Consider the following 12,340-nt stretch of genomic DNA (forward strand, 5'->3'; position numbering starts at 1 on the left):
ACTAAACAAGAATATCAGTACCCTTAATAAAATCACCTATATCTATGGCAAAATTTTAAGTCAGACAGTGTTTCGAAAGGACATTGGCTCTCACATGGAGTGTGATTCAGAGGGTAAGGAATCTAAAAATCATGTTCCACAAGAAAGGATGAAAGGAGTCAAACATATTATAATTGAAACATCTCTTGAAAAAGAGGTGGAGAATGCTTCAAATAATAGAGAATGTTGAGAACTCATTGTTCTAAGTTAGACTTTGTACCAAATATTTCAAACTACCCAAACCCTATGAGATAGACATCAGTAAGTCAATTTTATAAAGGAGGAAACTCTCAAGAGATTAACTTCCATCAAGACAGACAGATTCAGCAATGAGTACAACCTCACATTTATTCCAAAACATGAGTTTGCTTATTACATTTCACTACCCACTATCTAGGCTATATGATGGGTTGTAACACGGAAGAGACAGAGAAGTTTGTTGTAGCTCAATGAGAAAGAGGAATAGTGAGTGAAATAGAATTGCTTCTAAACAAGAAATGAAGCTAAAAATCTTTTATGCCAATAGTCTACCAAAAGATTACAATCATAAACTGCACACCCACATGTCTATGAAAGTTCACATCTTCCATATTAATTTAAAATAAGTGATTTTAAATTTATGTCTTGACATCATATTGATATTGACATTACCAGTTAATAATTTAAAAGAAGGCATCATTTTAAGATTAGTATTAGGCTGTATATTGTCACCCTGCTTATTTAACTTATATGCAAGGTACATCTTGTGAAATGCCAGGCTGGATGAAGCACAAGCTGGAATCAAGATTGCCAGGAGAAATATCAATAACCTCAGATATGCAGATGACACCACCCTTATGGCAGAAAGTGAAGAACTGAAGAGCCTCTTGATGAAAGTGAATGAGGAGACTGAAAAAGCTGGCTTAAAACTCAGCATTCAAAAAACTAAGATCACGGCATGTGATCCCATCACTTCATGGGAAGTAGATGGGGAAACAATGCAAGCAGTGACAGACTTGATTTCCTTGGGCTCCAAAATCACTGCAGATGGTGGCTGCAGCCATGAAATTAAAGGATGCCTGCTCCTTGGAAGAAAAGTTATGACCAACCTAGACAACATATTAAAAAGCAGAGACATTGCTTTGCCAGCAAAGGTCCCTCTAGTCAAAGCTATGGTTTTTCCAGTAGTCATGTATGGCTGTGAGAGTTAGACTATAAAGAAAGTTGAGTGCTGAAGAATTGATGCTTTTGAACTGTGGTGTTGGAGAAGACTCTTGAGAGTCCCTTAGACTGCAAGGAGATCCAACCAGTCCATCCTAAAAGAAATCAGTTCTGAACATTCATTGGAAGGACTGACGCTGAAGCTGAAACTCCAATACTTTGGCCACCTGATGCAAAAAACTGACTTATTGGAAAAGACCCTTATGCTGAGAAAGATTGAAGGCAGGAGAAGAAGGGGACAACAGAAGATGGGATGGTTAGATGGCATCACCAACTCAATGGACATGAGTTTGAGCAAGCTCTGGGAGTTGTTGATGGACAGGGAGGCCTGGCGTGCTGCAGTCCACGGGGTTGCAAAGAGTTAGACATGACTGAGCGACTAAACTAAACTGAACTGATAATATTAGTATGGGAGTCAGGAGCTTAATTTCTTTAAGTTAGGTCTAGGACTTTAGATGAATATCATAATTTCTACTAGATTCAGTATTCTCATGTATAGAAAGAAGATGCATGCACAGCTGGTTGGCTTCTAAGATTTCAGTCGGCTGCACAGTTATGTGATTTTAAGAGTACCTACAAAAAAGCTTCTGCAGTATTATAAATCAGGGTTTATTTTCATTTTGCCTGTTTTAACAAGTTATGAAATGAGTGAGCAGGATTTGATTGTGTTTAGGTGAAATTTAGTTACATGTATAGATCTATAATGGCTTCTCTGGTGGCTCAGACAGTAAAGAACTCACCTGCAAAGCAGGAGACCTGGGTTCAATCCCTGGGTGGGGAAGATACCCTGGAGAAGAAAATGTCTACCCACTCCAGTATTCTTGCCTGGAGAATTCCATGGGGAGGAGCCTGGTGAGTTATGGGGTCCTGGTGACTCATGGGGTCTCAAAGAGTAGGACACGTCTGTGTCACTAACACTTTCACTTCACACTTCATAGAAATCATGTAGCCTTAAAAATATTTGAATATATTTGCAAATAAAAATATGGAATAAAATCTCTAATTTATATTTATTAAGAATAAAATAATTTATGAGTATTAAAGTATGAATTAAGTATAAACTTAAATATTTAATTATTTGAAACATTTTCTACTTCGAAGAAATAAATAGCTTGTTAAAATTCCCTCATTACACTTTGACCCAGATAATAATATTAGTCATGATCACAATTAGGAAGGAACAGATTATTTCAGGATGCCCTTGGCCTGTGTAAACATGTTATTTTGATGTCTATATTTGGCTGTGTAGCATGATCTCATCTTACAAGAATGGAATGATTATTGTGAACTAAGACCTAGTAACATTGTGAGAATGGGACTCAATAATTTATTCCTAAAAAACCCTTGCAGTGGGGCAAATAATAAATTAGATTTTGGACAGATGGGCTTTTCTTCAGGAATTTTCATCTTATTGCTATAGTTGCCTATACTGGGCCTTCATATAGAAGCCTAAAGCCACTACATAGGGCAGGAAATTATCCAGGTAACTATTTTAAAAGCTTTCAAAGGAAAATACTGTTTTCATACAGAATTTCATTAAAGAGTACATGCTGTTTTTCCAAAGTGATTATTCTGCCCATCTGACACACATCTGAATGATCAATTATCAGCAATCTTTATATAATAACATACCCATTAGCATCAGAAATAGTTCTGGAAACTTGCCAGCTCTGAGTGAAATATAGTTGTGATTATTTTAAAAATTTTTATGTGTTCAACAGTGGTTCAAATGTGTATCTGTCCATGACACATATGCTTGTACAATTCTGGAAAATTCTTTACACAGATTATTATTCTCAAGATAGATAACTGAAATTAAATGACAATTATCTAAATTATTTTCACTTTATTGTAGAAATTATAGATATTATACCCTTATGTAACTGATAGTTAAAAATGAGACATTCTCAATCTCTCAGATTTTCTTGAAAGTTTTTTCATTCAGTACTTCCACTCTAGTTGAAGAAAATGAAACATTAAATATATCTGAATGGATAATTCCTGGGGTTCCTATTGGGCCAGTTGGTTTTCCTTCCATATCCCCAGAACTGCAATTTTCAATCTAGCAAAACTGCAAGCATAGAGAAGTAAGATATACTACAAATCTTTTAGTTGCATAGAATGATGCTGCAATTTCTAATGTCTATTTCTACTGTTGGAGTTTTTATCAAAAACTACCAAGAACAGTTTTATAATCTTATTGAATAACTTTTCTTTCAAAGTGATGCAGTATGGAGCAAAATAGCAAATTACATAAAACCAATAAACCAAGATACTGTGCAAAGCTCATTGATTTACTCTTATTTTTGCCATCCTCACAAACATAACACTTAGCCATGGAAAATAATATAGCTAGTTGTCTTCTGCAAACAAGTGAGGTGATGCTTTAATGTGATTTTCACTTTAATCTCAAATTTCTCATTCTTAGACATGGCAGCCTCTACTAAATGGTTGTGCCCCATCGGTGAGTTTTGTTTGATTAGATTTAAAGTCTATGAAGAAAGATTAGCAAATTTGCTGAGGTTGATTTTGCATTTATCAACTCTGTTGTGCAATTTCACACTGAGTAGTGTGGAAGAGACTAGCATTAAAACATAAAGCAAAGTATGCTGGAGGTTTACCCAAGAGGAAGCATCTATAAATCATCACCAGCAATAAAATTATTTACCATAGCTTCACTACTTTGATTCCTCAGTATCCTGTAAGGTGGGCAGTTCTTTCAGATAGCTGCAGATACATAATTTTCTTAGAAAAACAAGAAAATTTTCCTCTGAGAAAGAAAACAAACAAATTTTCTGTGAAGTAGAATTAAACTGAGGTGCAGTTGTATTTGCTCATCAGAGTTTAAGAAAACATTGAATCAGGGAGAAATCATTCAATGTGAAGAAACTGGTATAAAACACAAGGACAAAATGTTACTTCTGAAGTACTGTATGTGTTTGAAGAATGCATTCGTTTCATTGAGATTCTACTGTTAGGCACTGTTCTACGTGCTTCCGACATGTGAGTGAACAAAACAGACTAATTCCCTCGCCCTTGTGGAATTTACTTTGCAGTGCTGGAAGACAGGAACATTTAAAAACTGTATGTGAATAATGTGTTACTTTGTAGAATCAGGTAAGTGCCAGGGGAAAAAGTGAGGCAAGGAAAGGATAATAGTGGGTGACAGCGGGTTTAGAAATGTAGATAGTGTAGTCAAAATCCTCTGATTCAATATGGATTTTCATATAATTTGAATAAAATTCTTAGATTCAGGGTTGCCAGAAGTCATAAGACTTTTGTTCCATAAAATTACACTAGTTTTGGTAAAATAAGGTAGTTGATCACCATGCTGGGAAGGGATATGTTTACATCTATTAATCAGGTTTCCTGAATGTGGGTTTTTTCTGGAAATTTAAATTGTCTTAGTAGTACTGCTTTGAAATTTGTCCAGAGTTAACAAGCACACAGACTTTAAAGATGTCCTATGACTCAATTTCACAATAATACATCAAGGCGTTTGCTTCTCTTAAGGATACAGATATCAGTGTAAAGTTAAATATTCATTCATTGATCTTTTTTTTATAGGCCCTTGGTCAATATTATATTTCAATATCACATTTTTATTGATAAATGTTAATTATAACCTGAGGAACGTTGAGTTCTCCTTAATTTATTAAAGTTTAGTGATTCTATATAAAAACTTAATGAACGGATTTGTATTATTCAGGTTTTATCAACTCTTGATGACCCCCTGCTTTTCTCCCATTTATAAACCCAGAATTCCCAAATTTCAAGAAGTTGCCTGATATCACTGAAATGTCTGCAAGTTACAAATGCTGGAGAGGATGTGTGGAGAAAAGGGAACCCTCCTACACTGGTGGTGGCGACATAAGTTGGTGAAAGCCCTATGGAAAATAGTACAGAAGTCCCTCAGAAAGCTAAAAATAGAATTGCCATATGATCTAGCAATCCCACTCCTGGGCATATATCCAGACAAAACTATAATTTGAAAAGATACATGCACCCTAATGTTCATAGCAGCACTGCTCACAATAGCCAAGACATAGGAACAACCTAAGCGTCCATCAACAGATAGAAGGATAAAGAAGAAGTGGTACGTATACGCAATGGAATACGATTCAGCCAGTAAAAAGAATAAAATAATGCCATTTGCAGAAAAAGAAAAGCAACTAGAGATTATCACAAGTGAAGTTAGTCAGAAAGAGAAAGACGAACATCATATGGTATCACTTATATGTGGAATCTAAAATATGACACAAATGAACCTATCTATGAAATAGAAACAGACCGGGGACATAGAAAATAGATTGGTGGTTGCCAGGGTAGGGAGGGGTAGGAGAAGGGTGAATTGGGAGTTGCGGATAAGCAGATATAAACTGGTACATATAGAAGGGTAAACAACAAAGTTCTTCTGTATAGCCAGGAAATTAAATGCTTTTCATTAAAAGTTTATGTTTTAAAATTTTTTAATCATGTGAATTTCTACATGTTGCCAACAATATTAAAATATAGTTGTATATTGTATATCATCAACTAAATAGATGCCCCCAGATAAATGCAATTGGTTCTCTATGGTATTACTGCCACTCCCTTCCCCTCTCTCAGGAATGTGTAATCCATTGTGAGACATTCATTCCTTTGTTATTGTTATCCCAGAGGCACTTTAGGTTTGCTTAGTATTATAAGCAGCTTTCTATTTTAAACATAAAATTCCTATGTAACAAGATAAACATGATGATGAAAACAAAAGCTCATCCTTCAATCAGAAAAGGCTTTGAATAGTTCTGGAAATAAATTATTGTCTTTTTGTTTTCCTTGCTATTAAATCACATAGGATATAGGAAGACACATTCTGGTGTGATGTAGAGACTAGTAGCTCAGACAGTAAAGCATCCGCCTGCAATGCTGGAGACCCAGGTTCGATCCCTGGGTTGGGAATATCCCCTGGAGAAGGAAATGGCAACCCACTCCAGTATCCTTGCCTGGAAAGTCCCATGGACAGAAGAGCCTGGCGGGCTGTACAGTCCATGGGGTCACAAAGGGTTGGACATGATTGAGTGACTACCACACACACAGAGACTATAAAGTTGGAACCATCTGAGGGGAGAGTTGAAAAATCAGGAGAGAAAAGCTTTTGTAAAGTTATGTTCAAATGCAATAATATATAGATATGTCATCACCGACTCAATGGACATGAGTTTGAGTAAACTCCGGGAGCTGGTGGTGGACCAGGAGGCCTGGCGTGCTGCAGTCCATGGGGTCGCAAAGAGTCAGACATGACTGAGTGACTGAACGGAACTGAGGTTTTCCCGATGGTATACAATTCTTGATTTACAAAACACATTCTACCTTGGAGCCAGAACTATATCTGTCTCTAGTATCAAAATAGAGGGGTTGCTACTATCTTAGAAAGTAGACAGCCAATAATACTTTTTAAGTCTTGATTGATTACTCTCCTTCTTTACATAAGAGGTGGTCTGTAAAAGATTAACCCAGAAGAAAGAGAGTCACAGGTTTTAATGTCTATATGAACTCGGTGTATCAGTTGATAACACTCCCATATTTCTATTGCAGGAGCAGGAGAATCTGGAAAAAGTACCATTGTGAAACAAATGAAGTAGGTGCCCATTATTTCAAATATTTACTGTTTGATGTCTGTCCATGGGGGTTTCCTTTGTGGCTCAGCTGGTAAAGAATCTGCCTGCAACGCAGGAGACCATGTATTTGACTATGACTTAAATAAGTACTTTTGGAAAAACTAATTGATAGTCTCTAAACCAGTTAGTGGCAGAGCTGTCACATTTCCTGTGCAAATATTCCTCCAATCCTTTATCTGTAAGCATAACAGATGAGTAATATAATTTCCATTTTTCTTTCAAATTTTGCCTCTCAACAAGATGACTACTAAAAGCAATTATGTTTTAAATATATTAATATAGGTATGATTCAGGGTCTTAATATTGTGAGCATAAGCCATAAACATTTCAAAATATGTCAATGATCCATTTGAATTTAGGAGGAAACAATATTTTTAATTTAATTGGCATTTCACATGCCTGGGAGTGAAATGCATATTTAAAGTTATTATCATTATGGATTTCAATTTATTTTTGTATTTTTTCTCTATTTTCTCTTTACAATAAAATAAACAGACCTGAATTCTGAATAAGGATATTATGAACACAAAAATGCTATAATTTAAGAATATAATATCTAAATGAGTAAATGAAATACTAAGGGGAGAGGAATATGTGAAATCTCATGACCATGTCACTGCTGGAGAATTTTAAAGGACCATCATTGCTATAGGAGAAGAAGATAATCATTTTTTTGAATTTATTTTTCACTATGCTTGAGGATCTTTTTCTTTGGAATGTATCCTGGTGACGGAATGATCCCAACTAATGAAGAAATTGTCTATTTGTAATCTGATATTGTTTGGTCACTATATCCAACTCTACAGTCCCATGGACTGTAGCCTACTGGGCCCCTCTGTCCATGGGATTTTCCACGCAAGAACACTGGAGTGGGTTGCCATGCCCTTCTCCAGGGGATCTTCCCAACCCAGGGATCAAACCTGGGTTTCCCGCATTAGCAGGTAGATTCTTTACCCCTGAGCCACCAGGGAAGTCCACACTTTGAGCTAGGGAAGCATATAATATCTGCCTCTATATTCTACGAATAGGTCTAAATCAGAATAAACAACTTTAAATTCATATTCCCATGTGTCCTTTAGTCCCCTGCAATGAGTTATAGCAACAGCAGCCTCTACAGAAATAAATCTATGTGTAGTTACAGTGACCCCTCACTCTCTCAACCAAGTTATGCAACATCTACACAAGTTATGTTTCCAAACATGTTACTTAACCCTACTGTCACTGCCTCAGTTCAGAACCTCAGCATTGCTAACCTGGATCAAAGTGGTATCATGCTATATCGTTTCCACTTCTCCTCTTCTTTCCACTGTGTTAGCCACACGGCCACCAGCTATCTCTGCAGAAACTATTTTATCTCTTTCATGAATTGAACTCTTCACCTATATTAACAAGATCAAACTCCTAGAACTCTTAAACACTTCAGAATCCAACTCTTGCCCATCTCCCCATCCTAATATCCCATAATCCACCCCCCTCCTTTCTGCCTCAGAAATACTGAATTTACACAGTGCTATGGACTAGCATACCATGGGTGGCAATATAGCCTAGTGGCTAAGATCACAGGCTCTGAAATCAGGCTGCGTGTGTTGACCAGTTGTACCATCCATTAGCAGAATAAGTCTGGGACAGTATCTATGTATTTATGTCTTTGTTTCTACCTTTAAACGTAGATGATAACATCGATACCTACTGTAAGTCAGGACTTATTACAAGAAACAAGATGACGCATAAAGTACTTAAAACAACGTTTGGCACATACTGAAAGCTTGTTCATTGTAACCATCTATTTGGTCACACTGATCCTTCTGCTCAAAGTGTTCTTTTTCCTTTTGACTCTCTGGAAATAACCATTTGCCCCTGGAAAATTAACTGATCATCACTGCTGCCAGACAGTCTCCCTGATCCCTTACCACCACTCCCAGTTGGGTTGAGCACTTTTTCTAGTTCATTCCACCTGCCAGTATTTTTGCTATACATTATCACACTGTACAAAAATAGGATTTCATGCCCTACCTTCCTGTAATCTAGTACTCTACAATAGCGCATTCTGTGATGACAGGAATATTATTACATCTGTGCTCTCCATATGTGGCTAATGTGACTGAGGAGCTAAATTTCAAATTTTATTTAACTTTAATTAACATGTGGTATGACTACTGTATGGGACAATGGAGCACTGGTCTATGTTTTTAGGGAGGAAGGACTTTTATAATTCATTCATTCTCTTCAGTGTTTGAAATACATTGCCGAAAATGCCCAGTAAATGCTTATTAATTTGAGCAGATCTAGGAATGAACTTGCAGGTGAAGAGTTCTATCTCACAGTAATTGCAGCCCCTAGAAAGCAGTGCTACGTAAGTCCCACTACAGCTGGATTTTGTTAACTTTGCTGTTAATTTGCTTGGTGACAGGTATTTCTTATTCCATGAAAAAAGGACAGAGATAAGAACTTGTTCCAGGAAGAAAACCTAAATGCCCCCAGGTTTACCTATAATTGCCATTTAAATTTAATAATTAAAGTAATATTCTAATTTTAATTTTTGACAGAGAACTGGGATTTCTTTAATGAAATTATTCTCAATGTAGCCATAAAAACATTTTACTGTTTTTTCTCTATAGTCTTTAACTATCTTATTCACCTAAGTTAATTGTTTAATACAGTAGGACAGACATAGCCATGTTTGAAGTATTGAATAGAAATACAGCCAGTATTGGCAATCAAATATTAAAAATAATAAATAATAGATATAGGTACTGCCTTTACTCTTTTCACTAAGAGTATTTGTATTTTAAGGTTTTAATGTCTTTGTGTTCTTTTTACTCCCTATACTAAAACCTCTGTGTGTATGGATGCAACACAAATCCCTAGTAATCTCTCATCTAAATGATGCCTAATGAACATGCAGTTCATTTTAAAAGCAATTTAAAAAAAACACAGAAAACAACAAGAATATATTATGCAATAGAAATGCAATGAAGCAATTAGCATACACAAAGACCCTTCTAATAGGTGTGTATTCCAAAACTAGTAATAAAATTGAGTTCTGATTCAATGAGTGGAAGGGAAAGAAGAGTTCAGCCAAGTTAAATGTCTGGGCATTTCAACTTTGAGAACTCAGTGGCACGCACGTACACACATGGAACAGTGACAAGGGATTTAACAGACGGTAATCACCACCATTTAAAAGGATGCCTTTGTTACTGTTATAAATAGAAAGCAGGCACTATTTTCCAGTCTGTCTTAAGTGATAGGAAAAGATGTGGATGGTATAGTAAATTACTTCATTTCCTCTAGACATCATGTTATCAACACTAAAAAAAAGTTTCAGAACTCTGTATATATCTTTGTCCTGGGAATCTGGACAATCTTTCTCTCAGAAAGAAACAATCTTGCTCAGTAAAAAGCTCATGATTTACCCATTTTAAACTGTAGTTTATCTGGAGCAAATCGTTAAGTCCTCTTTGTATTTAGCTTAGGAGCTCAGAAAGAAAATACTACATTAAATGCCAATGAAAATAAAAACTCAAAGCCATAAAATTGGTCCCATTTATCATATACATGGATAACATTCTTCTGTTTTTAACAAAAATATATACTATAATTTTACTCAAGCAAATTATTATTGATGTGTTTAATATTAGAAAAAATCAACTATTCAACTGACAAAAGCTTTTCATGTTTAAATTATAGGATCATCCATAAGAATGGTTACAGTGAGCAAGAATGCATGGAGTTCAAAGCAGTAATTTACAGTAATACATTGCAATCCATCCTAGCTATTGTGAAAGCCATGGCAACCCTGGAGATTGATTATGTAAATCCTAGAAGTGCAGTAAGTATGCAAATAATGACAGCTGTATTGGAGTTTGAACCATAAAACAGTGGGACCTAATAGATCTGTAATATTAATCTACACCAAAATTAAGAATATAAAACATGAATTTGAAAGTATTAATTCTGTTTAGTGTAAGATTTCCTATTTTCCTTTAAATGGAACTTTCCTTTTGACTGTGTGCTCTCATCTTATTCAACAATAACTGTTTTCCCAGGACTCAATCAGCCACCAGGGAAGCTCAGTATCAAATAATACACTATATCAAATATAAATACTTACATTTGCTAAATAAGAGTCTAGTCCATAAAATCAAACTGTAATATCTCTATATTAATTTTAATTATGAGCCATTTCATTGAGATTTTATTTTTAATAACAATACTACAACTGTCAATAATGTTCAATGATAATTACAAAAACTACGAGGCACAAGGAAATGATTATTTTATAAAGCAATTTTTTTAAAAAATGCAAAATTGTATGAGAAAATGTTTGCATAATAAATATACTCAGTCATTATTTGTTTACGAGGTAGCAGATAGTTTGTCTTCTTTTTATATTTTATAATATATAAGATTTTATGTTAAAATGCATAAAAGTTGTACCTACTTGAAAACAATTTATGTGCCAACATAGAAAACTATTTTAGTCAGCAAATGAAACCTAAATATTATGCAAAGAACAGTAGTTAATCATATCCTGAAACAGATGTGTACAATCTATAGGAAGAACTCACCCATTTCCCTTTATTCCCTCTGGGAGCAGCTGATTGCCTCTGGATGATGTCAACTAAGCTGTTCCCAGTGTAATTTTTAGGTACCTTGTTATACTAACAAGTGACTCAGCTAGTAAAGAATCCACCTGCACTATGGGAGACCTGGGTTCGATCCCTGGGTTGGGAAAATCCCCTGGAGAAGGTAAAGGCTACTCACCCCAGTATTCTGGCCTGGAAAATTCCGTGGACTGTATAGTCCATGGGGTTGCAAAGAGTCGGATACAACTGAACGATACTCACTTTCACTTTCTTACACTAACAGTGAATATAGAGAGGAATGATATAGTAGGTATAGAGAAGACAGCGATGCTTGTGCTCTCCCCTCGTCTCGAGAAGTTTAAGGTTAAATCAGGTAAGTTACCCTTTGGCAGTCATTAGGGTGAAAAGAAAAATACCTCTTTCATGTCCCTAAATCCCCTTTGGTTCTGCCACTTTCCAGCAGAGAGCACAGAAATGCTCCACATGTCCTTGGGGCAGATTGTAAAGCAGAGTCAGGAGTTCTGCTGGGTGTTCCTTCCATTTTTAGCTTCCCCGCAACTTGGCTCCACTAAGTTAAAGATAGTATTTCTCTAGGCTACAGTTTCCCTCACATGAAAAGGGCAAACTTGAAGGAGCTGAATGCTAATATCCTTTTGGTCTTATTCTATGATTTAGTGTTCATATATAGTTCGGTTATTGCTCAGACCCTGGCTTTTCTAAGATAGGTTCTTAAGATAGGATTTTAAACTGACCCTTAAGAGACAACTTGGAATAATTCCTTATTTGCGAAAATAAGGGCCAAAGAGGATTAGCAATTTGGCCTGCATTAAATAACTAGAGTTTAGGGTAAAA

At 35.8% G+C, this 12,340-nt stretch overlaps 2 protein-coding genes across 2 annotated transcripts in view; one reads left to right on the top strand and one right to left on the bottom strand.

Moving 5' to 3' along the window:
* Window positions 1–11,491, bottom strand: part of LOC136170448 (platelet glycoprotein 4) — a 208,676-nt gene extending 197,185 nt beyond the window's left edge. Inside the window, exon 1 of the mRNA XM_065938627.1 lies at window positions 11,471–11,491. The gene's annotated coding sequence lies outside the window, so the exon portion shown is untranslated. The remainder of the gene's footprint in view (window positions 1–11,470) is intronic.
* The window catches only part of GNAT3 (G protein subunit alpha transducin 3), a 56,521-nt gene that overhangs the window by 19,115 nt on the left and 25,066 nt on the right, over window positions 1–12,340 (top strand). The window contains exons 2-3 of the mRNA XM_065938628.1: window positions 6,817–6,859; window positions 10,590–10,731. Coding sequence (XP_065794700.1) covers window positions 6,817–6,859; window positions 10,590–10,731 — 185 coding nt within the window. The remainder of the gene's footprint in view (window positions 1–6,816; window positions 6,860–10,589; window positions 10,732–12,340) is intronic.

This window comes from Muntiacus reevesi, chromosome 6 (assembly GCF_963930625.1).
Source record: "Muntiacus reevesi chromosome 6, mMunRee1.1, whole genome shotgun sequence".
Classification (NCBI taxonomy): domain Eukaryota; kingdom Metazoa; phylum Chordata; class Mammalia; order Artiodactyla; family Cervidae; genus Muntiacus; species Muntiacus reevesi.